This window comes from Hydra viridissima, unplaced genomic scaffold, assembly GCF_058129835.1.
Source record: "Hydra viridissima isolate aposymbiotic clone 2 unplaced genomic scaffold, HvirCarnegie_v1 scaffold_4, whole genome shotgun sequence".
Classification (NCBI taxonomy): domain Eukaryota; kingdom Metazoa; phylum Cnidaria; class Hydrozoa; order Anthoathecata; family Hydridae; genus Hydra; species Hydra viridissima.
The window spans coordinates 14,118,992-14,146,213 of record NW_028324303.1 but is presented as its reverse complement, the minus strand read 5'-3'; the positions used below and the strand labels follow the sequence as shown (position 1 = coordinate 14,146,213).

The following is a 27,222-nucleotide window of genomic DNA, read 5'->3' as shown; positions in this document are numbered from 1 at the left end:
AATGATTGGCGATTTTTTTCTATACATTTCAAAATTTTAGCAAAATATGCTTTTCCCTACATTTAAAAATTTTTATGAAAATAAATAATTCAAAAATTAATTACAAGTTGTATAATTATATAAACTTAATTTTTATAGCTGTAACAAAACACTCAACTTATTTTAATAAAACTCTATCTTCTCTATTTATTCTCAGAAATAACCTAATCTTAATATAATTAGCACAGAAACGTTTAACGTTTAACGTTTAACGTTTAATGTTTAATGTTTAACGTCGTTTCGTCATTAGTTACTAGGCTTTGAAAAAGCGCGTTCTCTAAATGCACGCGGCCATTGGAGAAAGATCTCTTCAGCGAGTTGAAACTCTTTTCCTTTTGAAATCTAATCATTAGTTTAGATATATTACATAAAGAATCATATTAAGAGAAATGATAATCGTTAAGATCATATTATATTTGAAGTAAGTATATAAAATAGTTATATATACATTTTTATTAGCTAAAGTAGAAAGGATTTAAATTTTTATCAGAAAAAGTAGAAAGGATTTTAATCTTTTAAATCGTTTGTATTTTGTTTGTTTTAGCTTTTCTTTTAGCAGTTTTATTTTTGATATTTTATTTTTTAGAAGGAAAATAAGGGTATGGATGTTATTTAAAGTTATACTAATGCTATTTCCATAAATAAAACTTTGAAATCATTACTACTTTGAAATTTTTGTGATGCTATTAACTATTATTGTTCTTTTTTAGAAAATTTAGAAAAGTAAATTAAAATTTTGTGCCAACACTGACATGGCATGTCACATGTTACTGTATGTAAAGATTAAATTTTGTTGTGAGGATTACAGTTCTTATGAAAAAAAAAAAGAAGGTAAAGAGTATTGTTTGTAAATATATATTTTGTATCTTTTTTTAATTTTCTGGCATCATTTTTAAAATTTTTATTTGCACACTTATAGCGTTTTATCAATGTGTTTTTAAAATAATGTAAAGTGTTTTTTTATTGTTTGTGTATGTGTTGATATGTGTTATATAATTGTTTTAAAAATTTGTTTAAATATGTATATGAGGTATATATATTTAACTTTATATACATATTTAAACACATTTATTGTGTTTATAGTTGGTACATATGTTTATATTATGTTGTTTCCGTGTTTTCAAAGTGCTGTGACTTGGTAAACGTGTAGAGCAAGATTTGTCAACTTTGCCAGCCAAGTGATGTACTTTTAACAGAGGGTTACACGATAGTTATTAGTGTCAAACTGTTACTGCTTTAGGTCTTGCTGTTTTCAAGCCTTTATTAATAAAGATTAATAAAGATTAACTTTATATACATATTTAAACACATTTATTGTGTTTATAGTTGGTACATATGTTTATATTATGTTGTTTCCGTGTTTTCAAAGTGCTGTGACTTGGTAAACGTGTAGAGCAAGATTTGTCAACTTTGCCAGCCAAGTGATGTACTTTTAACAGAGGGTTACACGATAGTTATTAGTGTCAAACTGTTACTGCTTTAGGTCTTGCTGTTTTCAAGCCTTTATTAATAAAGATTAATAAAGATTAAGATTATTCTAAAAATACATAATAATGTATTTTAATAACATTTTGCATAATGTTGTTACTTATGTTTTGTTATATATGAATGTTATCTTACTTAAGTTATTATCTACATATATTATATTAACTTATGGTGTGTGCTATTGTTGTGTGCTGTTGCTGTGATGTTTTTTGTTATCTTTTGAGTTAGTAGACATTTGGCTTATCTTCATGTTGGTGTCTATTGTTAAAAATGGATAGGTAGTTTTATTAAAAATCAATAATCTAAAAGTCAATACAAATTATTTTGCCATATATACAATTTGATTTATCTCAATTTGATTTTTTGTCTTTAGCGCTGTTTACTACATGATTTTGCTATAAATATTCTGGAATCATGATGTTTCAGCATGAATTATTTTGTAAAAGCTAACATAAAATGTTAATATTTTACAACTCCTCTGGTAAATCATTACAGCTTTTCTCTATAAGGTTCATGGATTTTCATTTTTTGTATGTAATGTTTTTCTTATTTATTTACTTATTCATTACATTTTTTTATTTTAGATTTATCAGATGATGTATTTATGTGGTATAGAAGAACAAAATATTGTAGAGTTTTGTGAATTTTTAAAAAATGTTTGCTAATAATTTTTTTTGAAGAAATAATGTTTAAATTTGCAAAAAAGGGTTTACAATGTTTTGTTTTTTTTTTTTAATTTTTCTTTGTTAGCAGTATGTTTATTATTAGAATTGCATGTTTTTAATAATTTTTTTAATTATTTGCTAAGCTAATGTTTTTCAAACATCTCCCAGCTGATATATATATTTTTTTATAGTCATAAGATTATTGTATAATTTAATTTAAATGACAGTCTGTTATATTTAAAAATTATTTGTGTGTGCTATTTAGAGTAGAAAGGAAATTATATAGGAAAGATCGCGATCTTCAGGATTCGTTTCTTTTCTGATTCGTATAACTTTCAATTGAAAGTGAAGTTTAAATGGATGATATTAGGCTAGAAGCAGATATTAGTTTAGAAAATGGAAATGTTAATAGGCAAGTTAATTGTCGCAGAAATGAAAGAGATAGGCTCAGGCGAGATGAAATTAATAATCGACAAAATGCTAGAAACGCTGCTCGGCAAGCAGCAAATAATTCAAACCCAAATGAGGAGAGCTTAATTAGGCAAATTGAAAATAATCGTCGCAGAAATGAAAGAAATAGGCTTAGGCGAGATGAAATTAATAATCGACAAAATGCTAGAAACGCTGCTCGGCAAGCAGCAAATAATTCAAACCCAAATGAGGAGAGCTTAATTAGGCGAATTGAAAATAATCGTCGCAGAAATGAAAGAAATAGGCTTAGGCGAGATGAAATTAATAATCGACAAAATGCTAGAAACGCTGCTCGGCAAGCAGCAAATAATTCAAACCCAAATGAGGAGAGTTTAATTAGGCGAATTGAAAATAATCGTCGCAGAAATGAAACAGATAGACTTAGGCGAGATGAAATTAATAATCGACAAAATGCTAGAAATGCTGCTCGGCAAGCAGCAAATAATTCAAACCCAAATGAGGAGAGCTTAATTAGGCGAATTGAAAATAATCGTCGCAGAAATGAAAGAGATAGGCTCAGGCAAGATGAAATTAATAATCGACAAAATGCTAGAAACGCTGCTCGGCAAGCAGCAAATAATTCAAACCCAAATGAGGAGAGCTTAATTAGGCGAATTGAAAATAATCGTCGCAGAAATGAAAGAGATAGACTTAGGCGAGATGAAATTAATAATCGACAAAATGCTAGAAATGCTGCTCGGCAAGCAGCAAATAATTCAAACCCAAATGAGGAGAGGTTAATTAGGCGAATTGAAAATAATCGTCGCAGAAATGAAAGAGATAGGCTCAGGCAAGATGAAATTAATAATCGACAAAATGCTAGAAATGCTGCTAGATATGAAAGAATGTATTGTATAGCAAGAAGCAATACTATTCCAGATTATAATTATTTAGGAGAAATGAATTATGTTTGTCAGCATTGTGGTGCTAAGAAATTTCCTGATGAAACACATTTTTTATGTTGCCATAATGGAAAGGTAGTTTTGTCGCAACCTTCATCATTTCCACAAGATTTAGAAGATTTATTTAAAGGAAACTATGCAGATAGAAATGCAAATCTGAATTTTTCAAAATATATTAGAAATTATAATGCCTGTCTATCTTTTGCTTCATTTGAAGCTAATGTAGTTCAACCCATGAACCATGGGCCGCCATGTTTTAGAATATGTGGTCAAGTTTTTCATCGTATAGGTAATCTAAGACCAAATCAAGGTGTTCTGCCAACATATTGTCAACTATACATCTATGATCCACTTGCAGCAGTAAATTTTAGAATGCAACAACGTGGTAATGATCTTTGCTTAAATGATTTAATGTTTCGATTGCAAACTATTATTAGTGAAGAGAACCCATTTGCTCTTGCATTTAAAAACATGGCTGAAGTGGAAGATGAAGAAGTTCGTCGAGCAGCTCTAGAAGGGCGCTCAGTGTCAGTTGTAAAAATGTCTTTACTTGAAGGGCAAGATAGACGTCGCTATAACCTCCCTTCACATAACGAAGTTGCAGTTGTATTTGTTGGTGAAGATGGTGCACCACCTGCTTCCAGGGAAGTTGTTATTTACCCAAGAGGTCATCCTCTTAAAACTATATCAAGTTTGTCTGCCAACTTAGATCCTATGGTTTATCCTCTATTTTTTCCAAGGGGTGATGCTGGTTGGCATAATCAATTGGTTCACAACCCTGAGCGTGCTACATTGGTTAGAAATCATGTTACATTATCTCAGTATTACAATTATAAACTTTCAGTTAGACACTTTTTTTCTTCACTCTTTTATGGCAAAAAACTGTTTCAGCAATATGCTGTTGATGCGTATGTTAAAATTGAAGGCCAGCGCCTTGCTTTCATCAGAAATAACCAAAACAAACTGAGAAGTGAGCAGTATGATGTCTTACACGACCATGTAAACAACCTCAGAAATGATCATAATGTTAGACCAGGGCGTGTTGTAGTTTTGCCATCAACTTATGTAGGAAGTCCTAGAGCTTTAAAAGAAAACTTTGAAGATGCTATGGCTATAATTAAAAAGTATGGTAAACCAGATCTTTTTATTACTTTCACTTGCAACCCAAAATGGCGCGAGATAACTGAAAATTTATATCCAGGTCAGACAGCAAATGATAGACCTGACTTGGTTATTCGAGTATTTAAACTCAAATTAAATAACCTTCTTAATGACATTTTTAAGCATGGTGTATTAGGGAAAGTTGTAACACATGTTCAGGTTATTGAGTTTCAAAAGCGTGGTTTGCCACATGTTCATATTTTATTTCACTTTGCAAATGATGATAAGCTTGAAACAGCACATGATATCAATAATTTAATATCTGCAGAAATTCCAGATCCGATTGTTAATCGAGACCTTTATGACGTTGTTAAAACTTGCATGATTCACGGTCCATGTGGCATACTGAATCCAAATTCTCCCTGCATGAAAGATGGGGTGTGCAGCAAAAACTATCCTAAAGAATTTAATGCTAACACAGTAGCAGTTCATAATGGTTATCCGCGATATAGACGACGTGATAATGGTTTGGTTATAAATATTAAAGGTAACAATGTAGATAACCGCTGGGTGGTACCTTACAATCCATGGTTATCAAAGAAATATCAAGCTCACATTAATGTTGAAGCTTGCATGTCTGTTAAGGCTGTTAAATATTTGTACAAATACATATACAAGGGTCACGACTGTGCCAATATTTTAATAAGTGAACAAATTAATCATGATGAAGTAAACACTTTTTTAGATTGTCGTTATGTTAGTGCACCTGAAGCATTGTGGCGAATTTTTGAGTATCCAATAAGTCATATGTCACACACTATTATACGCCTTAAAGTTCATCTACCTGAAAATCAGTTAGTGTATTTTAGAGAAGGAGCAGAACAAATGGCTTTAGATCGTGCAGCTCAACGTGATACGCACCTAACAGCATGGTTTAAGTTAAATACTGAAAATGAAAGAGCACATTGCTATTCGTATGTAGACATTCCTTATCACTTTGTATTTGATGATAAACATTGTAAATGGAAGATTAGACAAAGGGGTGGTGATAAGGTGATAGTAAGAATGTATAAAGTTAATCCAACTGGAGAATTGTTTTTTCTTAGACTGTTACTTTTGCAAGTAAAAGGAGCAACATCTTGGGAGGATGTGCGTACTGTTAATGGTATTGTCCTTGAAACGTTTCGTGAAGCATGTGTTTTGAAAGGTTTGTTGCAAGATGACACTGAATGGCAGAATACTCTTTCTGAGGCGGTTTTAACACATATGCCAAAGCAAATTAGACAGTTGTTTTCAATTATTTTAACCTTTTGTGAACCTGACAATCCTTTACATCTCTGGAATACATACAAAGCTTTTATGATGGAAGATTTCATTCACCGCTCAGTCCCACTTCTAATAGCTGAACAAGCTACTCTTCATCAAATTGAGAAGATTATTAATCAAAGTGGTAAAACGCTGGCTGATTACAATCTGCCTGTTATTGATGAGTTTATAGGCTTAAATCTAGAAAATTTTAATGAAAATGTTCAACAATCTATTGACGAAGCCAATCGAATGAGACTGTTGCTTAATGTCAATCAATTAAATGTATGTAATGCTATTCTTGCTGCACTGAATGAGCAACCAAGTGTAGAAAATCAACATTCTAGATTGTTTTTCATGGATGGACCAGCTGGTAGTGGAAAAACCTTTACTTATAATTATTTGATTGCTGAAACCATAAGTAGGGGCTTTAAATCTGCTACAGCTGCATGGACTGGCATAGCAGCAACTCTTCTTTCAAATGGATCTACATTGCATGGCTTATTCAAACTTCCTGTTCCAATATTAGATAATAGCACATGTAATGTAACTCCTAACTCTATGCACGGGGATTTTTTAAGACAAGTTAGTTTGTTTTTGCTTGATGAAACATCCATGATACCTAAACATGCCTTAAATGCAATTGATAGGTTGTTAAAAGATATTTGCAACAACAACTATCCGTTCGGAGGAAAAATCATTCTTTTTGGTGGTGACTTTAGGCAAATTCTGCCTGTTGTGAAAAGAGGACAACCAGCTGAAATAGTGGAATCGTGTATAAAATGTTCTTTGCATTGGCAATGGGTGCAGAAGTTTGCATTAACTGAAAATATGAGAGTACAAGATGGGGAAGGTGAATTTTCCCAATGGCTATTAAAACTTGGGAATGGAACAATACCTGTCAAAGAAGAGGATCCTTTTAAAGGATGCATTGAAATACCAAATCAGTGCATTATTAGAGAAAATGAATCGATTGTTGAAAAGATTTTTGGAGATGCTGATCAAAATGATTATTCTAAACGTGTGATTTTAACACCAACCAATTTTGATTCATTATCAATCAATGAAGAAGTGCTTGAATGTCTGCCGGGTGAGGTCAAAATTTATTTAAGTGCTGATCAAATTGATACTGATGACCCTAATGAAAGAAATAACTTTCCTGTTGAGTTTTTGAACAGCTTAACTCCTTCAGGTATGCCACCTCATTGTTTAAAATTGAAAATTGGTTGTGTAATTATGCTACTTAGAAATTTAGATCTCAAAGCTGGGTTATGCAATGGTACTCGAATGAAGGTTTGTGCTCTTCAAAATAATTATATTGATGCAGAGGTTTTGACAGGTGTTTCTGGTGGTAAACGGGTTTTTGTTCCTCGAATTCAATTGGCTCCATCAGATTCTAATTTACCTTTTGTTCTAAAACGTCGTCAGTTTCCTGTCAGATTGGCTTATTCAATGACAATTAACAAAAGTCAAGGTCAAACATTTGATAGAGTTGGGGTATATCTCAAAAAACCGTGTTTCTCTCATGGTCAACTATATGTTGCATGTTCAAGAACTAGAGCATTTAATAGTTTGTTTTTCAAAATTGATAAACATCTCATTCAAGGTATGGTAGGTGAAAAGTGTTACACAAATAATGTTATATTTTCTAATGTTCTTAATTTATAGTCTTTAGATTTTCATTTCGAAAATTTACTGTTTGTAGGTTGTGAGCATATTTTGTATGTATAACTTTATTTATTATTTTAATATTTTTTTTCATAGTTTTTGATAAATATATCTGTCATTTAATATTGTTATAAAATGTGTTTATATGTGTTATATACCACCATATTTGTTTATAGTCGTATATATGTTTAAATTATGTTGTTTCCACGTTTTCAAAGTGGTGTGACTTGGCATTATGTTGAGCAAGATTGATAATCTTGCCAGCCAAGCGGTGTACTTATAGCAGAGGTGTGACTTGGCAGCATTTAGTGCCAGGCGGTGTTACTGCTTTAGAGCTAGGTGTTGTCTAGCCTTTTTTAATTATTCTGGAAACACATAATAATGTCTGTTAATGTTTAGCGTAATGTGTATGAGAGAGTATGCAACCTTGATCTTTAAATCTAGGGTGTTTTAATGTCCTAAATTTGAAGTAATTGAATAACTAATATTGAACGTAAAAACAAATATACTTTTATGTAGTTATATGTTGAGTAAAAAGATAAATATATAGTTAACTTTAAATTGGTTTTCTAATTTTGCCTTTCATATTTTAATTTGGTTTGTTATTTTCGCTGGATTTTAGGATCAAGGGTGTAAATATTCTATTGTTATGTGTTATTGTTGTGCTGTTTTGTGTTGATAGACTACTTGGCTTACCTTCACGTTGGTGTCTATTGTTAAAAATGAATAGTAGGTAGTTTCATTATTGGAACTTACTGCTTTTGTTCATTTACTAAAAGCCAAGGCATCATTATGCCAAAAATGCAACTTATATCTTAATTTGATTTTTTTTTTTTTTTTTTTTTTTTTTTTTTTTTAGAATTGTTAATCCTTTTGTACTTCGAAACAGATTTTATAGTTACATTTTCATGTTTAAAATGAACTGTTATTTCAATAAGGTTACTATAAATAGGTAAATTGATTTTCAGTTTTTATGTGGTGGTTTTTTTTTTTGTGTGTAATTATGGTATCATAATTTCTTTTTTTTTTTTTTTTTTCTTTAAGATTTACGATTGACGCTGATTTCTTTTTATTGTAAACTTTTGTCAGTTAAAATGATATAAATATATGCAATTAGTTCAATTATTTTAAAATTTTCTCTATTTTATCTCTAATAATTTGTTGTACCTAATTTAGGGGATCCTTTTAAACGGGGGGTCGCAACTAAAAACCTTTAAAAACATGAATATGGTAGTTTTGCGCATTTGTCAAATATCGAGTTACTTAAATTTTATAAGGTGTTTAACTAATTAATGAGCTTAGTTTGTATTTGCAACACTTTTGAGGAAAGAAAAAATTCTTATATATGTTAAATTCTTATTTATACTAAATTTTTATATATATTAAAGAGAAAAACTCTTTTACATGGAAATCATTGTTTTACATTTCATTATTTTGGTAAAAGGTCTTCATCAAAAACTTCGTTTCTCTTAATAAAAATAACTATTCTCCTGGCCACCATTAAAGCAAAAACGGGGAAGGGAGGTCCTTTATTAGTGTCAAAATATTTAAGAGAATTAAATTTCGAGTAACAAAAGGAATTTTTAGTAAATGGTAGCAAATTACCGTTTACCAAAAACTATTGAAACAAAGAGGCCACAACACTGATCTCTATAACAACTGGATAGCGCAACTCCGAGCAAAACTTCTTATTTTTTGACGCCAAAATCGCCATATTGGAAAGCCCCAAAAATTTTAATCCCGTAAGCTTTAAGTTCTGTTTTTCGGCTTATCGCTTTATCGCACATATCAGATTTCATTGTTCTGGGGCTTTCCAACATGGCGATTTTGGCGTCAATTTTGATATTAGAGATGCGCTATCCAGTTATTATAGAGATCAGTGGTAAAAATACTATTTTAAGATTTTTTGGCTCATAAAAGGGATTTAAGACTTAATCGATTGTGGTTTCCTATTAAACCGCAATAAACAACGATTAGAAAGCAATATGGCCCAGACGGAATATGCGACATAAATATCAAATTTGTATTTTACTCATTCACAAAAAATGGAGTTAACACAAATTGGCTCTCATGTCCAGATATGTTTACTGCACATATTAGTAAATAAACTAATTATTTGCGTAATGAGTTAGACGCATTGATGAGTTATTTTAGGCATTGATTAAAATTGCTAAACACAATGCAATTAATTGAATATGCTAATGGTAATGTAATTTGTAATAATGTAATGCTAAAGTTAAATGCGCTTTTACTTTTTAGTTACTCTTGGTTGTTTTGTTACGCTTAGTGAAGGACAGGTTTTGTTTGTGCGCTGTTAGTTTTTCTTCTGTTCTGGAATTTTGAGATTGGAATTTCCAGTTATTTAAAAAAGCACGTTTCTATTATATCTGTTCTATTACATCTTATCATATCTTTCAAGTAGGTTATATTCTGTGTTGTAATTAGCGTAAAAATTGCATTATTGTATCGCGCATCAGAAGGAGCGTTGTGCGTGCGTCATATATTTATTGTAAAGAAATTCATTGTACACAATGAATTTTCATTGTACACAATGAATATTCATTGTACACAATGAATTTGGAAAACATATAAATTGTAAAAGCTGAGAAGAAAGGAGAGAATTTTATAAATTGTTATTGTAATGACAACACGGTCATCTTGATTTTACATACTCTTTTATCACTTAAATCGTTTACATTTTTTTTTTTTTATATCTTAATATGTCTATTTTTATATTAAATTTGTTTCTTATATTTCTTTTTATTTTTATATCGAATTGATAGAATGTCCCAAATCGTCGATGAAGGTTTGTATTTATTTTGATGTGTGTCATGTTACTGATTCGTATCATGTTAGGTAGTTAGTTCTTAAAGATATGTTTATTTTTAGTCGCTGAATTACTAAGAAGTAAGTTTTGTTCCCTTTTGTTATAATGAAATGTTACAAATTGCAGTTCGTTTATGTTTGTTGATTTAAATTAACTTTACAATAACAAATTGGTTTAGACGAAAATCTATGTAATCCAGAAAGATTAAATAATTATTTTAATATTGAAGTAATTAAAGAGGTTTAAGAAAGAATCGAATTCAATATTTGTTTGCTTTTCTGTTTAGATGACAACAGTATAATTGAAGAAAGTAAGTTTTAAAAAGGAAAAAAAAAAACTTTTTAATGTGTTTTTTTTTTTTGAAGTAGGTTTAAAATTTCAGGTTTTTAAAATCTTATATTGTTAAATATTTTATAATTAAAAAATATCTATGTTAAATTTTTAAAATCTTATAATCTTAAATATTTTATAATTAAAAAATATCTATGTTAAATTACACCAGGTTGTAGAAAATAGTTATAGTTTAATGATAAGGTTGTAAACAGTTAGAGCCGATTGAATAGATCAAAGATCGATTTAATCTACTTAACCTACAACCATAGTGAAAATTCACTATCAATTGTTTGTTTTTCTGTTTAGATGGCAACAATGTAGAGAGAGATAGTAAGTTTTAAAGGATTTATTTTTTTAAAAAGTAACTAAAATGTTTTTTAAAAAAACGTTGTTGACTTTAAAGTAAAATAGTAGGTTTTTATAATTTTTACAATAAGCCCAAGAACATAGGTCCTACTTAAAATTGTCAGTAATAAAGAGAAGAAATTTAAAATTCTCAATAAAAAAGCTTTTTATTATATTATATCAAGTAAGTTTAATTAAGATTTATTTTCTTTAGTTGATAAAGAAAGAGCTAATAATGGTATTAATTACATTAGTTAAATGAGTTTATTTTTAAAAAGTTAAGTAGATATTTTACCGTCTATACATTTAAGTGCTTTGATTATTTAGATACCGAAGTCAAGGAAGAATTAAGTCAGTGTTTTTTGCTATTAGATATTTGTTAACAGGAATTTGTTTATTTGTACTGTAACTGGAATTTTAAAACTTCAAGTACTTAAGCTTTATTTTTTCTTTTAGGAGAGTTGGAAAAAAAACTAAGTATAAATTACATGATTATGATTAGTATAGTTAAGTAAATGAAGTATTTATATCTGTACCTCAAAAGTCCAAGGTCAGTTTTCACACTGTAGAAATTGTCCAGGAGAGAAAAAATAGTAAAATAATTAGTCTTTATTGTCTTATTCTTGATGGTTAAATTTGTTATTTTTTCGTGTTTTATTTAATTTTTCTTGAGGCACATTAAATATATTTTTGAAAAAAATTAAAAATAAAAAATTAAAAAAAGTGAAAAACCATTTCTGAACAATCAACCTTTGTCTTCTGAGGTACAGATACTAAGATTTAAAGTTCATTTTAGTTTATACTTTTGGTTTAGTTTATAGTCAATTTTGGTTTAGTTTTTGTTTGTTTTAGCTTCAGTTGTCTTTTTTCTTACTTTAGACAACTTTATGGAGGAAATGAAAGGGTTAGGTAAAAAAAATTATAATATATTAATGTAAATATTATTTTATCAATTATTTTGAGGTATATTTTTTATCTTTAGTGTCTGGTAGAAGTACAACTGGTAGGACTGTGTTTTAAATTTTAAGTATTTTTTCTGGAGAAATATGTGTTATAGCTGAAAGAATTATTTAATTTATTAATATTATTAAGATAAATTCAAATATGACATCTTTAAACTTCGCATTTTACTCATTTTTATTAAGATTAAATTTTTTACCAGTTTAACTCTTTTTTATTTTTTTTATTTTTTAAACATTTTTAGCATCCTCTTCATCCTGTGAAAATGGTGAGGATATGCTTTATATTTTGATTATATAAAATTGCAAATATTTTTAATTTTTATTATATCCTTCTATTTGTAATTTTAGATCTGTTAACTTTTGAGCAGTACAAAAGATATCGCTCCCAACACCCAGGGCCTCTCTCGGAGAGGTCCTTTAATAAGTGGCGTTCCAATGGCGGTATAGATGAGCCATCCTTTAAATGGAGGGCCCATCCATACCGGGGTGTTGGGAGACACCGAAGAAAAAACAGCAACCAAAAGGTTGTAAATGTCTTCTATCAGTGAAGATATTTATAACCTTTTTGTTGCCGCTTTTCACTTTTTTTTTATTATTGTAATTTTTTATTAATTTTCTTTAATAAAATATTTTGTTTATATGGTTTGTTTTTGTCTTTTTTAATTAAAATCTTATTTTTACCAATTAAACTTATTAATTAAACTTAGATATAGTTAACTTGAACCATTACTCAATCAGCATAACATGATATCATAAAATCACATTCTTTATAATGTAACATTCTTCATAATATAACAATATTTTGTTAAAAATAATTCATTGGTAGTTTAATTTATTGAACTCTCTGCTTTTAAAATTTTCTATAAGCCAAGACAATATGTTTTGCTATATAAATGCAATTTATCTATATCTCAATTTGATTTTATCTTTTTTTATCGATTTATTGTTAGGCTATTTGAAGCATTAGTTATTTTGTTTTTTAGTTAGTATTTTAAATCTATTGTAATGTCTTTTAAATTAAACTAATTAAACTAAATACTACTAAAAGCCAACATGAAATAACGTCATAAAACAACACCGACAAGCTGCATGACAGTAGCTTAAGTACAACAACAGGTTACCGAAACTCAGGTATATTGTCTTTCAGTTTGTTTGGTTTTTTTTTTTCTTTCTCTCCCTCTCTCTTCATTCTATGTCTACTTATATTTTACAATTTTTTATTTAGGCTTATCGTATGACGCATTAATGCAATATAAAAGATGAAAGTTTACATATTTTTAAATTTTTTATACACATGTTTGATTGTAAATTAACTTTTTTTTGTTTAAAACGTATTTGTACTCAATGGCTTAGTTATTTTTTATAAATTTATTAAGTAATGTGTATTTAACGTTTTAAAGTCGATTTCCTTTGTTAAAGAAACATGTAACAAGTAGCTACTAAATAATTAATAAATCAAGTATAAATTACGTTCGTTTTACGTTAATGTGATTAAATAAACTACATGATATGAAAATATAACAATATTTCCGATTTATTTTTTCGTCAATTTAAAGCATGTTGATGCGTTATTATTTTGTGTTAGTAACTAAAAACGCAATATGTTGAATTAAGTAATGTAGAGGAAAATGGTTTTGCCCTACTCTGATATGACTCATCTCATGTAAATTACGAAAATAATGTTAAATAATTGGTAAATTATTTTACCTCCGCAAATTTTTTATTTTCTTTTTACAGATGGTTTAATCTTTACAATTTAAAGGGCAAAACCTTAACTAATACCCTAAAAGGGTATTAGTTAAGGTGTTGCAACTTAAAAATTGTGGAAAACAGCCACTATAAATTAAGTAACAGACCGACCATAACCCGTATTACGGGTTGCTTTTTGCTAGTAATAATAATAATAACTAGCAAAAAGCAACCCGTAATACGGGTTATGGTCGGTCTGTTACTTAATTTATAGTGGCTGTTTTCCACAATTTTTAAGTTGCAACACCTTAACTAATACCCTTTTAGGGTATTAGTTAAGGTTTTGCCCTTTAAATTGTAAAGATTAAACCATCTGTAAAAAGAAAATAAAAAATTTGCGGAGGTAAAATAATTTACCAATTATTTAACATTATTTTCGTAATTTACATGAGATGAGTCATATCAGAGTAGGGCAAAACCATTTTCCTCTACATTACTTAATTCAACATATTGCGTTTTTAGTTACTAACACAAAATAATAACGCATCAACATGCTTTAAATTGACGAAAAAATAAATCGGAAATATTGTTATATTTTCATATCATGTAGTTTATTTAATCACATTAACGTAAAACGAACGTAATTTATACTTGATTTATTAATTATTTAGTAGCTACTTGTTACATGTTTCTTTAACAAAGGAAATCGACTTTAAAACGTTAAATACACATTACTTAATAAATTTATAAAAAATAACTAAGCCATTGAGTACAAATACGTTTTAAACAAAAAAAAGTTAATTTACAATCAAACATGTGTATAAAAAATTTAAAAATATGTAAACTTTCATCTTTTATATTGCATTAATGCGTCATACGATAAGCCTAAATAAAAAATTGTAAAATATAAGTAGACATAGAATGAAGAGAGAGGGAGAGAAAGAAAAAAAAAAACCAAACAAACTGAAAGACAATATACCTGAGTTTCGGTAACCTGTTGTTGTACTTAAGCTACTGTCATGCAGCTTGTCGGTGTTGTTTTATGACGTTATTTCATGTTGGCTTTTAGTAGTATTTAGTTTAATTAGTTTAATTTAAAAGACATTACAATAGATTTAAAATACTAACTAAAAAACAAAATAACTAATGCTTCAAATAGCCTAACAATAAATCGATAAAAAAAGATAAAATCAAATTGAGATATAGATAAATTGCATTTATATAGCAAAACATATTGTCTTGGCTTATAGAAAATTTTAAAAGCAGAGAGTTCAATAAATTAAACTACCAATGAATTATTTTTAACAAAATATTGTTATATTATGAAGAATGTTACATTATAAAGAATGTGATTTTATGATATCATGTTATGCTGATTGAGTAATGGTTCAAGTTAACTATATCTAAGTTTAATTAATAAGTTTAATTGGTAAAAATAAGATTTTAATTAAAAAAGACAAAAACAAACCATATAAACAAAATATTTTATTAAAGAAAATTAATAAAAAATTACAATAATAAAAAAAAAGTGAAAAGCGGCAACAAAAAGGTTATAAATATCTTCACTGATAGAAGACATTTACAACCTTTTGGTTGCTGTTTTTTCTTCGGTGTCTCCCAACACCCCGGTATGGATGGGCCCTCCATTTAAAGGATGGCTCATCTATACCGCCATTGGAACGCCACTTATTAAAGGACCTCTCCGAGAGAGGCCCTGGGTGTTGGGAGCGATATCTTTTGTACTGCTCAAAAGTTAACAGATCTAAAATTACAAATAGAAGGATATAATAAAAATTAAAAATATTTGCAATTTTATATAATCAAAATATAAAGCATATCCTCACCATTTTCACAGGATGAAGAGGATGCTAAAAATGTTTAAAAAATAAAAAAAATAAAAAAGAGTTAAACTGGTAAAAAATTTAATCTTAATAAAAATGAGTAAAATGCGAAGTTTAAAGATGTCATATTTGAATTTATCTTAATAATATTAATAAATTAAATAATTCTTTCAGCTATAACACATATTTCTCCAGAAAAAATACTTAAAATTTAAAACACAGTCCTACCAGTTGTACTTCTACCAGACACTAAAGATAAAAAATATACCTCAAAATAATTGATAAAATAATATTTACATTAATATATTATAATTTTTTTTACCTAACCCTTTCATTTCCTCCATAAAGTTGTCTAAAGTAAGAAAAAAGACAACTGAAGCTAAAACAAACAAAAACTAAACCAAAATTGACTATAAACTAAACCAAAAGTATAAACTAAAATGAACTTTAAATCTTAGTATCTGTACCTCAGAAGACAAAGGTTGATTGTTCAGAAATGGTTTTTCACTTTTTTTAATTTTTTATTTTTAATTTTTTTCAAAAATATATTTAATGTGCCTCAAGAAAAATTAAATAAAACACGAAAAAATAACAAATTTAACCATCAAGAATAAGACAATAAAGACTAATTATTTTACTATTTTTTCTCTCCTGGACAATTTCTACAGTGTGAAAACTGACCTTGGACTTTTGAGGTACAGATATAAATACTTCATTTACTTAACTATACTAATCATAATCATGTAATTTATACTTAGTTTTTTTTCCAACTCTCCTAAAAGAAAAAATAAAGCTTAAGTACTTGAAGTTTTAAAATTCCAGTTACAGTACAAATAAACAAATTCCTGTTAACAAATATCTAATAGCAAAAAACACTGACTTAATTCTTCCTTGACTTCGGTATCTAAATAATCAAAGCACTTAAATGTATAGACGGTAAAATATCTACTTAACTTTTTAAAAATAAACTCATTTAACTAATGTAATTAATACCATTATTAGCTCTTTCTTTATCAACTAAAGAAAATAAATCTTAATTAAACTTACTTGATATAATATAATAAAAAGCTTTTTTATTGAGAATTTTAAATTTCTTCTCTTTATTACTGACAATTTTAAGTAGGACCTATGTTCTTGGGCTTATTGTAAAAATTATAAAAACCTACTATTTTACTTTAAAGTCAACAACGTTTTTTTAAAAAACATTTTAGTTACTTTTTAAAAAAATAAATCCTTTAAAACTTACTATCTCTCTCTACATTGTTGCCATCTAAACAGAAAAACAAACAATTGATAGTGAATTTTCACTATGGTTGTAGGTTAAGTAGATTAAATCGATCTTTGATCTATTCAATCGGCTCTAACTGTTTACAACCTTATCATTAAACTATAACTATTTTCTACAACCTGGTGTAATTTAACATAGATATTTTTTAATTATAAAATATTTAAGATTATAAGATTTTAAAAATTTAACATAGATATTTTTTAATTATAAAATATTTAACAATATAAGATTTTAAAAACCTGAAATTTTAAACCTACTTCAAAAAAAAAAAACACATTAAAAAGTTTTTTTTTTTCCTTTTTAAAACTTACTTTCTTCAATTATACTGTTGTCATCTAAACAGAAAAGCAAACAAATATTGAATTCGATTCTTTCTTAAACCTCTTTAATTACTTCAATATTAAAATAATTATTTAATCTTTCTGGATTACATAGATTTTCGTCTAAACCAATTTGTTATTGTAAAGTTAATTTAAATCAACAAACATAAACGAACTGCAATTTGTAACATTTCATTATAACAAAAGGGAACAAAACTTACTTCTTAGTAATTCAGCGACTAAAAATAAACATATCTTTAAGAACTAACTACCTAACATGATACGAATCAGTAACATGACACACATCAAAATAAATACAAACCTTCATCGACGATTTGGGACATTCTATCAATTCGATATAAAAATAAAAAGAAATATAAGAAACAAATTTAATATAAAAATAGACATATTAAGATATAAAAAAAAAAAAATGTAAACGATTTAAGTGATAAAAGAGTATGTAAAATCAAGATGACCGTGTTGTCATTACAATAACAATTTATAAAATTCTCTCCTTTCTTCTCAGCTTTTACAATTTATATGTTTTCCAAATTCATTGTGTACAATGAATATTCATTGTGTACAATGAAAATTCATTGTGTACAATGAATTTCTTTACAATAAATATATGACGCACGCACAACGCTCCTTCTGATGCGCGATACAATAATGCAATTTTTACGCTAATTACAACACAGAATATAACCTACTTGAAAGATATGATAAGATGTAATAGAACAGATATAATAGAAACGTGCTTTTTTAAATAACTGGAAATTCCAATCTCAAAATTCCAGAACAGAAGAAAAACTAACAGCGCACAAACAAAACCTGTCCTTCACTAAGCGTAACAAAACAACCAAGAGTAACTAAAAAGTAAAAGCGCATTTAACTTTAGCATTACATTATTACAAATTACATTACCATTAGCATATTCAATTAATTGCATTGTGTTTAGCAATTTTAATCAATGCCTAAAATAACTCATCAATGCGTCTAACTCATTACGCAAATAATTAGTTTATTTACTAATATGTGCAGTAAACATATCTGGACATGAGAGCCAATTTGTGTTAACTCCATTTTTTGTGAATGAGTAAAATACAAATTTGATATTTATGTCGCATATTCCGTCTGGGCCATATTGCTTTCTAATCGTTGTTTATTGCGGTTTAATAGGAAACCACAATCGATTAAGTCTTAAATCCCTTTTATGAGCCAAAAAATCTTAAAATAGTATTTTTACCACTGATCTCTATAATAACTGGATAGCGCATCTCTAATATCAAAATTGACGCCAAAATCGCCATGTTGGAAAGCCCCAGAACAATGAAATCTGATATGTGCGATAAAGCGATAAGCCGAAAAACAGAACTTAAAGCTTACGGGATTAAAATTTTTGGGGCTTTCCAATATGGCGATTTTGGCGTCAAAAAATAAGAAGTTTTGCTCGGAGTTGCGCTATCCAGTTGTTATAGAGATCAGTGTTGTGGCCTCTTTGTTTCAATAGTTTTTGGTAAACGGTAATTTGCTACCATTTACTAAAAATTCCTTTTGTTACTCGAAATTTAATTCTCTTAAATATTTTGACACTAATAAAGGACCTCCCTTCCCCGTTTTTGCTTTAATGGTGGCCAGGAGAATAGTTATTTTTATTAAGAGAAACGAAGTTTTTGATGAAGACCTTTTACCAAAATAATGAAATGTAAAACAATGATTTCCATGTAAAAGAGTTTTTCTCTTTAATATATATAAAAATTTAGTATAAATAAGAATTTAACATATATAAGAATTTTTTCTTTCCTCAAAAGTGTTGCAAATACAAACTAAGCTCATTAATTAGTTAAACACCTTATAAAATTTAAGTAACTCGATATTTGACAAATGCGCAAAACTACCATATTCATGTTTTTAAAGGTTTTTAGTTGCGACCCCCCGTTTAAAAGGATCCCCTAAATTAGGTACAACAAATTATTAGAGATAAAATAGAGAAAATTTTAAAATAATTGAACTAATTGCATATATTTATATCATTTTAACTGACAAAAGTTTACAATAAAAAGAAATCAGCGTCAATCGTAAATCTTAAAGAAAAAAAAAAAAAAAAAAGAAATTATGATACCATAATTACACACAAAAAAAAAAACCACCACATAAAAACTGAAAATCAATTTACCTATTTATAGTAACCTTATTGAAATAACAGTTCATTTTAAACATGAAAATGTAACTATAAAATCTGTTTCGAAGTACAAAAGGATTAACAATTCTAAAAAAAAAAAAAAAAAAAAAAAAAAAAAAAAATCAAATTAAGATATAAGTTGCATTTTTGGCATAATGATGCCTTGGCTTTTAGTAAATGAACAAAAGCAGTAAGTTCCAATAATGAAACTACCTACTATTCATTTTTAACAATAGACACCAACGTGAAGGTAAGCCAAGTAGTCTATCAACACAAAACAGCACAACAATAACACATAACAATAGAATATTTACACCCTTGATCCTAAAATCCAGCGAAAATAACAAACCAAATTAAAATATGAAAGGCAAAATTAGAAAACCAATTTAAAGTTAACTATATATTTATCTTTTTACTCAACATATAACTACATAAAAGTATATTTGTTTTTACGTTCAATATTAGTTATTCAATTACTTCAAATTTAGGACATTAAAACACCCTAGATTTAAAGATCAAGGTTGCATACTCTCTCATACACATTACGCTAAACATTAACAGACATTATTATGTGTTTCCAGAATAATTAAAAAAGGCTAGACAACACCTAGCTCTAAAGCAGTAACACCGCCTGGCACTAAATGCTGCCAAGTCACACCTCTGCTATAAGTACACCGCTTGGCTGGCAAGATTATCAATCTTGCTCAACATAATGCCAAGTCACACCACTTTGAAAACGTGGAAACAACATAATTTAAACATATATACGACTATAAACAAATATGGTGGTATATAACACATATAAACACATTTTATAACAATATTAAATGACAGATATATTTATCAAAAACTATGAAAAAAAATATTAAAATAATAAATAAAGTTATACATACAAAATATGCTCACAACCTACAAACAGTAAATTTTCGAAATGAAAATCTAAAGACTATAAATTAAGAACATTAGAAAATATAACATTATTTGTGTAACACTTTTCACCTACCATACCTTGAATGAGATGTTTATCAATTTTGAAAAACAAACTATTAAATGCTCTAGTTCTTGAACATGCAACATATAGTTGACCATGAGAGAAACACGGTTTTTTGAGATATACCCCAACTCTATCAAATGTTTGACCTTGACTTTTGTTAATTGTCATTGAATAAGCCAATCTGACAGGAAACTGACGACGTTTTAGAACAAAAGGTAAATTAGAATCTGATGGAGCCAATTGAATTCGAGGAACAAAAACCCGTTTACCACCAGAAACACCTGTCAAAACCTCTGCATCAATATAATTATTTTGAAGAGCACAAACCTTCATTCGAGTACCATTGCATAACCCAGCTTTGAGATCTAAATTTCTAAGTAGCATAATTACACAACCAATTTTCAATTTTAAACAATGAGGTGGCATACCTGAAGGAGTTAAGCTGTTCAAAAACTCAACAGGAAAGTTATTTCTTTCATTAGGGTCATCAGTATCAATTTGATCAGCACTTAAATAAATTTTGACCTCACCCGGCAGACATTCAAGCACTTCTTCATTGATTGATAATGAATCAAAATTGGTTGGTGTTAAAATCACACGTTTAGAATAATCATTTTGATCAGCATCTCCAAAAATCTTTTCAACAATCGATTCATTTTCTCTAATAATGCACTGATTTGGTATTTCAATGCATCCTTTAAAAGGATCCTCTTCTTTGACAGGTATTGTTCCATTCCCAAGTTTTAATAGCCATTGGGAAAATTCACCTTCCCCATCTTGTACTCTCATATTTTCAGTTAATGCAAACTTCTGCACCCATTGCCAATGCAAAGAACATTTTATACACGATTCCACTATTTCAGCTGGTTGTCCTCTTTTCACAACAGGCAGAATTTGCCTAAAGTCACCACCAAAAAGAATGATTTTTCCTCCGAACGGATAGTTGTTGTTGCAAATATCTTTTAACAACCTATCAATTGCATTTAAGGCATGTTTAGGTATCATGGATGTTTCATCAAGCAAAAACAAACTAACTTGTCTTAAAAAATCCCCGTGCATAGAGTTAGGAGTTACATTACATGTGCTATTATCTAATATTGGAACAGGAAGTTTGAATAAGCCATGCAATGTAGATCCATTTGAAAGAAGAGTTGCTGCTATGCCAGTCCATGCAGCTGTAGCAGATTTAAAGCCCCTACTTATGGTTTCAGCAATCAAATAATTATAAGTAAAGGTTTTTCCACTACCAGCTGGTCCATCCATGAAAAACAATCTAGAATGTTGATTTTCTACACTTGGTTGCTCATTCAGTGCAGCAAGAATAGCATTACATACATTTAATTGATTGACATTAAGCAACAGTCTCATTCGATTGGCTTCGTCAATAGATTGTTGAACATTTTCATTAAAATTTTCTAGATTTAAGCCTATAAACTCATCAATAACAGGCAGATTGTAATCAGCCAGCGTTTTACCACTTTGATTAATAATCTTCTCAATTTGATGAAGAGTAGCTTGTTCAGCTATTAGAAGTGGGACTGAGCGGTGAATGAAATCTTCCATCATAAAAGCTTTGTATGTATTCCAGAGATGTAAAGGATTGTCAGGTTCACAAAAGGTTAAAATAATTGAAAACAACTGTCTAATTTGCTTTGGCATATGTGTTAAAACCGCCTCAGAAAGAGTATTCTGCCATTCAGTGTCATCTTGCAACAAACCTTTCAAAACACATGCTTCACGAAACGTTTCAAGGACAATACCATTAACAGTACGCACATCCTCCCAAGATGTTGCTCCTTTTACTTGCAAAAGTAACAGTCTAAGAAAAAACAATTCTCCAGTTGGATTAACTTTATACATTCTTACTATCACCTTATCACCACCCCTTTGTCTAATCTTCCATTTACAATGTTTATCATCAAATACAAAGTGATAAGGAATGTCTACATACGAATAGCAATGTGCTCTTTCATTTTCAGTATTTAACTTAAACCATGCTGTTAGGTGCGTATCACGTTGAGCTGCACGATCTAAAGCCATTTGTTCTGCTCCTTCTCTAAAATACACTAACTGATTTTCAGGTAGATGAACTTTAAGGCGTATAATAGTGTGTGACATATGACTTATTGGATACTCAAAAATTCGCCACAATGCTTCAGGTGCACTAACATAACGACAATCTAAAAAAGTGTTTACTTCATCATGATTAATTTGTTCACTTATTAAAATATTGGCACAGTCGTGACCCTTGTATATGTATTTGTACAAATATTTAACAGCCTTAACAGACATGCAAGCTTCAACATTAATGTGAGCTTGATATTTCTTTGATAACCATGGATTGTAAGGTACCACCCAGCGGTTATCTACATTGTTACCTTTAATATTTATAACCAAACCATTATCACGTCGTCTATATCGCGGATAACCATTATGAACTGCTACTGTGTTAGCATTAAATTCTTTAGGATAGTTTTTGCTGCACACCCCATCTTTCATGCAGGGAGAATTTGGATTCAGTATGCCACATGGACCGTGAATCATGCAAGTTTTAACAACGTCATAAAGGTCTCGATTAACAATCGGATCTGGAATTTCTGCAGATATTAAATTATTGATATCATGTGCTGTTTCAAGCTTATCATCATTTGCAAAGTGAAATAAAATATGAACATGTGGCAAACCACGCTTTTGAAACTCAATAACCTGAACATGTGTTACAACTTTCCCTAATACACCATGCTTAAAAATGTCATTAAGAAGGTTATTTAATTTGAGTTTAAATACTCGAATAACCAAGTCAGGTCTATCATTTGCTGTCTGACCTGGATATAAATTTTCAGTTATCTCGCGCCATTTTGGGTTGCAAGTGAAAGTAATAAAAAGATCTGGTTTACCATACTTTTTAATTATAGCCATAGCATCTTCAAAGTTTTCTTTTAAAGCTCTAGGACTTCCTACATAAGTTGATGGCAAAACTACAACACGCCCTGGTCTAACATTATGATCATTTCTGAGGTTGTTTACATGGTCGTGTAAGACATCATACTGCTCACTTCTCAGTTTGTTTTGGTTATTTCTGATGAAAGCAAGGCGCTGGCCTTCAATTTTAACATACGCATCAACAGCATATTGCTGAAACAGTTTTTTGCCATAAAAGAGTGAAGAAAAAAAGTGTCTAACTGAAAGTTTATAATTGTAATACTGAGATAATGTAACATGATTTCTAACCAATGTAGCACGCTCAGGGTTGTGAACCAATTGATTATGCCAACCAGCATCACCCCTTGGAAAAAATAGAGGATAAACCATAGGATCTAAGTTGGCAGACAAACTTGATATAGTTTTAAGAGGATGACCTCTTGGGTAAATAACAACTTCCCTGGAAGCAGGTGGTGCACCATCTTCACCAACAAATACAACTGCAACTTCGTTATGTGAAGGGAGGTTATAGCGACGTCTATCTTGCCCTTCAAGTAAAGACATTTTTACAACTGACACTGAGCGCCCTTCTAGAGCTGCTCGACGAACTTCTTCATCTTCCACTTCAGCCATGTTTTTAAATGCAAGAGCAAATGGGTTCTCTTCACTAATAATAGTTTGCAATCGAAACATTAAATCATTTAAGCAAAGATCATTACCACGTTGTTGCATTCTAAAATTTACTGCTGCAAGTGGATCATAGATGTATAGTTGACAATATGTTGGCAGAACACCTTGATTTGGTCTTAGATTACCTATACGATGAAAAACTTGACCACATATTCTAAAACATGGCGGCCCATGGTTCATGGGTTGAACTACATTAGCTTCAAATGAAGCAAAAGATAGACAGGCATTATAATTTCTAATATATTTTGAAAAATTCAGATTTGCATTTCTATCTGCATAGTTTCCTTTAAATAAATCTTCTAAATCTTGTGGAAATGATGAAGGTTGCGACAAAACTACCTTTCCATTATGGCAACATAAAAAATGTGTTTCATCAGGAAATTTCTTAGCACCACAATGCTGACAAACATAATTCATTTCTCCTAAATAATTATAATCTGGAATAGTATTGCTTCTTGCTATACAATACATTCTTTCATATCTAGCAGCATTTCTAGCATTTTGTCGATTATTAATTTCATCTTGCCTGAGCCTATCTCTTTCATTTCTGCGACGATTATTTTCAATTCGCCTAATTAACCTCTCCTCATTTGGGTTTGAATTATTTGCTGCTTGCCGAGCAGCATTTCTAGCATTTTGTCGATTATTAATTTCATCTCGCCTAAGTCTATCTCTTTCATTTCTGCGACGATTATTTTCAATTCGCCTAATTAAGCTCTCCTCATTTGGGTTTGAATTATTTGCTGCTTGCCGAGCAGCGTTTCTAGCATTTTGTCGATTATTAATTTCATCTTGCCTGAGCCTATCTCTTTCATTTCTGCGACGATTATTTTCAATTCGCCTAATTAAGCTCTCCTCATTTGGGTTTGAATTATTTGCTGCTTGCCGAGCAGCATTTCTAGCATTTTGTCGATTATTAATTTCATCTCGCCTAAGTCTATCTGTTTCATTTCTGCGACGATTATTTTCAATTCGCCTAATTAAACTCTCCTCATTTGGGTTTGAATTATTTGCTGCTTGCCGAGCAGCGTTTCTAGCATTTTGTCGATTATTAATTTCATCTCGCCTAAGCCTATTTCTTTCATTTCTGCGACGATTATTTTCAATTCGCCTAATTAAGCTCTCCTCATTTGGGTTTGAATTATTTGCTGCTTGCCGAGCAGCGTTTCTAGCATTTTGTCGATTATTAATTTCATCTCGCCTAAGCCTATTTCTTTCATTTCTGCGACGATTATTTTCAATTTGCCTAATTAAGCTCTCCTCATTTGGGTTTGAATTATTTGCTGCTTGCCGAGCAGCGTTTCTAGCATTTTGTCGATTATTAATTTCATCTCGCCTGAGCCTATCTCTTTCATTTCTGCGACAATTAACTTGCCTATTAACATTTCCATTTTCTAAACTAATATCTGCTTCTAGCCTAATATCATCCATTTAAACTTCACTTTCAATTGAAAGTTATACGAATCAGAAAAGAAACGAATCCTGAAGATCGCGATCTTTCCTATATAATTTCCTTTCTACTCTAAATAGCACACACAAATAATTTTTAAATATAACAGACTGTCATTTAAATTAAATTATACAATAATCTTATGACTATAAAAAAATATATATATCAGCTGGGAGATGTTTGAAAAACATTAGCTTAGCAAATAATTAAAAAAATTATTAAAAACATGCAATTCTAATAATAAACATACTGCTAACAAAGAAAAATTAAAAAAAAAAAACAAAACATTGTAAACCCTTTTTTGCAAATTTAAACATTATTTCTTCAAAAAAAATTATTAGCAAACATTTTTTAAAAATTCACAAAACTCTACAATATTTTGTTCTTCTATACCACATAAATACATCATCTGATAAATCTAAAATAAAAAAATGTAATGAATAAGTAAATAAATAAGAAAAACATTACATACAAAAAATGAAAATCCATGAACCTTATAGAGAAAAGCTGTAATGATTTACCAGAGGAGTTGTAAAATATTAACATTTTATGTTAGCTTTTACAAAATAATTCATGCTGAAACATCATGATTCCAGAATATTTATAGCAAAATCATGTAGTAAACAGCGCTAAAGACAAAAAATCAAATTGAGATAAATCAAATTGTATATATGGCAAAATAATTTGTATTGACTTTTAGATTATTGATTTTTAATAAAACTACCTATCCATTTTTAACAATAGACACCAACATGAAGATAAGCCAAATGTCTACTAACTCAAAAGATAACAAAAAACATCACAGCAACAGCACACAACAATAGCACACACCATAAGTTAATATAATATATGTAGATAATAACTTAAGTAAGATAACATTCATATATAACAAAACATAAGTAACAACATTATGCAAAATGTTATTAAAATACATTATTATGTATTTTTAGAATAATCTTAATCTTTATTAATCTTTATTAATAAAGGCTTGAAAACAGCAAGACCTAAAGCAGTAACAGTTTGACACTAATAACTATCGTGTAACCCTCTGTTAAAAGTACATCACTTGGCTGGCAAAGTTGACAAATCTTGCTCTACACGTTTACCAAGTCACAGCACTTTGAAAACACGGAAACAACATAATATAAACATATGTACCAACTATAAACACAATAAATGTGTTTAAATATGTATATAAAGTTAATCTTTATTAATCTTTATTAATAAAGGCTTGAAAACAGCAAGACCTAAAGCAGTAACAGTTTGACACTAATAACTATCGTGTAACCCTCTGTTAAAAGTACATCACTTGGCTGGCAAAGTTGACAAATCTTGCTCTACACGTTTACCAAGTCACAGCACTTTGAAAACACGGAAACAACATAATATAAACATATGTACCAACTATAAACACAATAAATGTGTTTAAATATGTATATAAAGTTAAATATATATACCTCATATACATATTTAAACAAATTTTTAAAACAATTATATAACACATATCAACACATACACAAACAATAAAAAAACACTTTACATTATTTTAAAAACACATTGATAAAACGCTATAAGTGTGCAAATAAAAATTTTAAAAATGATGCCAGAAAATTAAAAAAAGATACAAAATATATATTTACAAACAATACTCTTTACCTTCTTTTTTTTTTTCATAAGAACTGTAATCCTCACAACAAAATTTAATCTTTACATACAGTAACATGTGACATGCCATGTCAGTGT

At 29.2% G+C, this 27,222-nt stretch overlaps 2 protein-coding genes across 22 annotated transcripts in view; one reads left to right on the top strand and one right to left on the bottom strand.

The window, feature by feature from the left end:
* Positions 1–298: 298 nt before the first annotated feature.
* LOC149890036 (uncharacterized) lies at positions 299–13,586 on the top strand. 11 transcript variants are annotated; one of them, XM_090085699.1, is made up of 13 exons: positions 299–460; positions 750–870; positions 1,166–1,279; positions 1,898–2,005; positions 2,109–8,365; positions 8,496–8,588; positions 10,420–10,442; positions 10,526–10,543; positions 10,750–10,773; positions 11,103–11,126; positions 11,356–12,050; positions 12,124–12,369; positions 12,452–12,741. In XM_090085699.1, the coding sequence occupies exon 5, from the start codon at positions 2,546–2,548 to the stop codon at positions 7,634–7,636; it is 5,091 nt and encodes a 1,696-aa protein (XP_089941825.1). In that variant the 5' UTR covers positions 299–460; positions 750–870; positions 1,166–1,279; positions 1,898–2,005; positions 2,109–2,545; the 3' UTR covers positions 7,637–8,365; positions 8,496–8,588; positions 10,420–10,442; positions 10,526–10,543; positions 10,750–10,773; positions 11,103–11,126; positions 11,356–12,050; positions 12,124–12,369; positions 12,452–12,741. The 11 variants fall into 11 exon arrangements, 10 of the variants coding, with proteins under 10 accessions (XP_089941825.1, XP_089941824.1, XP_089941827.1 ...); XM_090085698.1 differs by lacking the exon at positions 1,166–1,279; XM_090085701.1 differs by lacking the exon at positions 1,166–1,279 and having other exon boundaries at positions 1,898–2,033.
* An 847-nt stretch (positions 13,587–14,433) lies between these two features.
* The window catches only part of LOC149890035 (uncharacterized), a 13,271-nt gene continuing 482 nt past the window's right edge, over positions 14,434–27,222 (bottom strand). The window contains exons 2-14 of one of the 11 annotated variants that reach the window (XM_090085681.1): positions 27,136–27,222; positions 26,204–26,840; positions 26,001–26,108; positions 19,641–25,897; positions 19,418–19,510; positions 17,564–17,586; positions 17,463–17,480; positions 17,233–17,256; positions 16,880–16,903; positions 15,956–16,650; positions 15,637–15,882; positions 14,772–15,554; positions 14,434–14,677 (exon numbers count right to left, since the gene is read on the bottom strand). The exon at positions 27,136–27,222 is cut by the window's right edge and continues 34 nt beyond it. In XM_090085681.1, the coding sequence (XP_089941807.1) occupies positions 20,370–25,460 (5,091 nt within the window). In that variant the 5' untranslated portion in view covers positions 25,461–25,897; positions 26,001–26,108; positions 26,204–26,840; positions 27,136–27,222 and the 3' untranslated portion in view covers positions 14,434–14,677; positions 14,772–15,554; positions 15,637–15,882; ... (5 more) ...; positions 19,418–19,510; positions 19,641–20,369. Of the gene's footprint in view, positions 14,678–14,771; positions 15,883–15,955; positions 16,651–16,680; positions 16,904–17,232; positions 17,257–17,462; positions 17,481–17,563; positions 17,587–19,244; positions 19,326–19,417; positions 19,511–19,640; positions 25,898–25,972; positions 27,094–27,135 lie in introns of those variants that run through there. The other 10 variants (XM_090085682.1, XM_090085684.1, XM_090085683.1 and 7 more) reach the window with 10 other exon arrangements.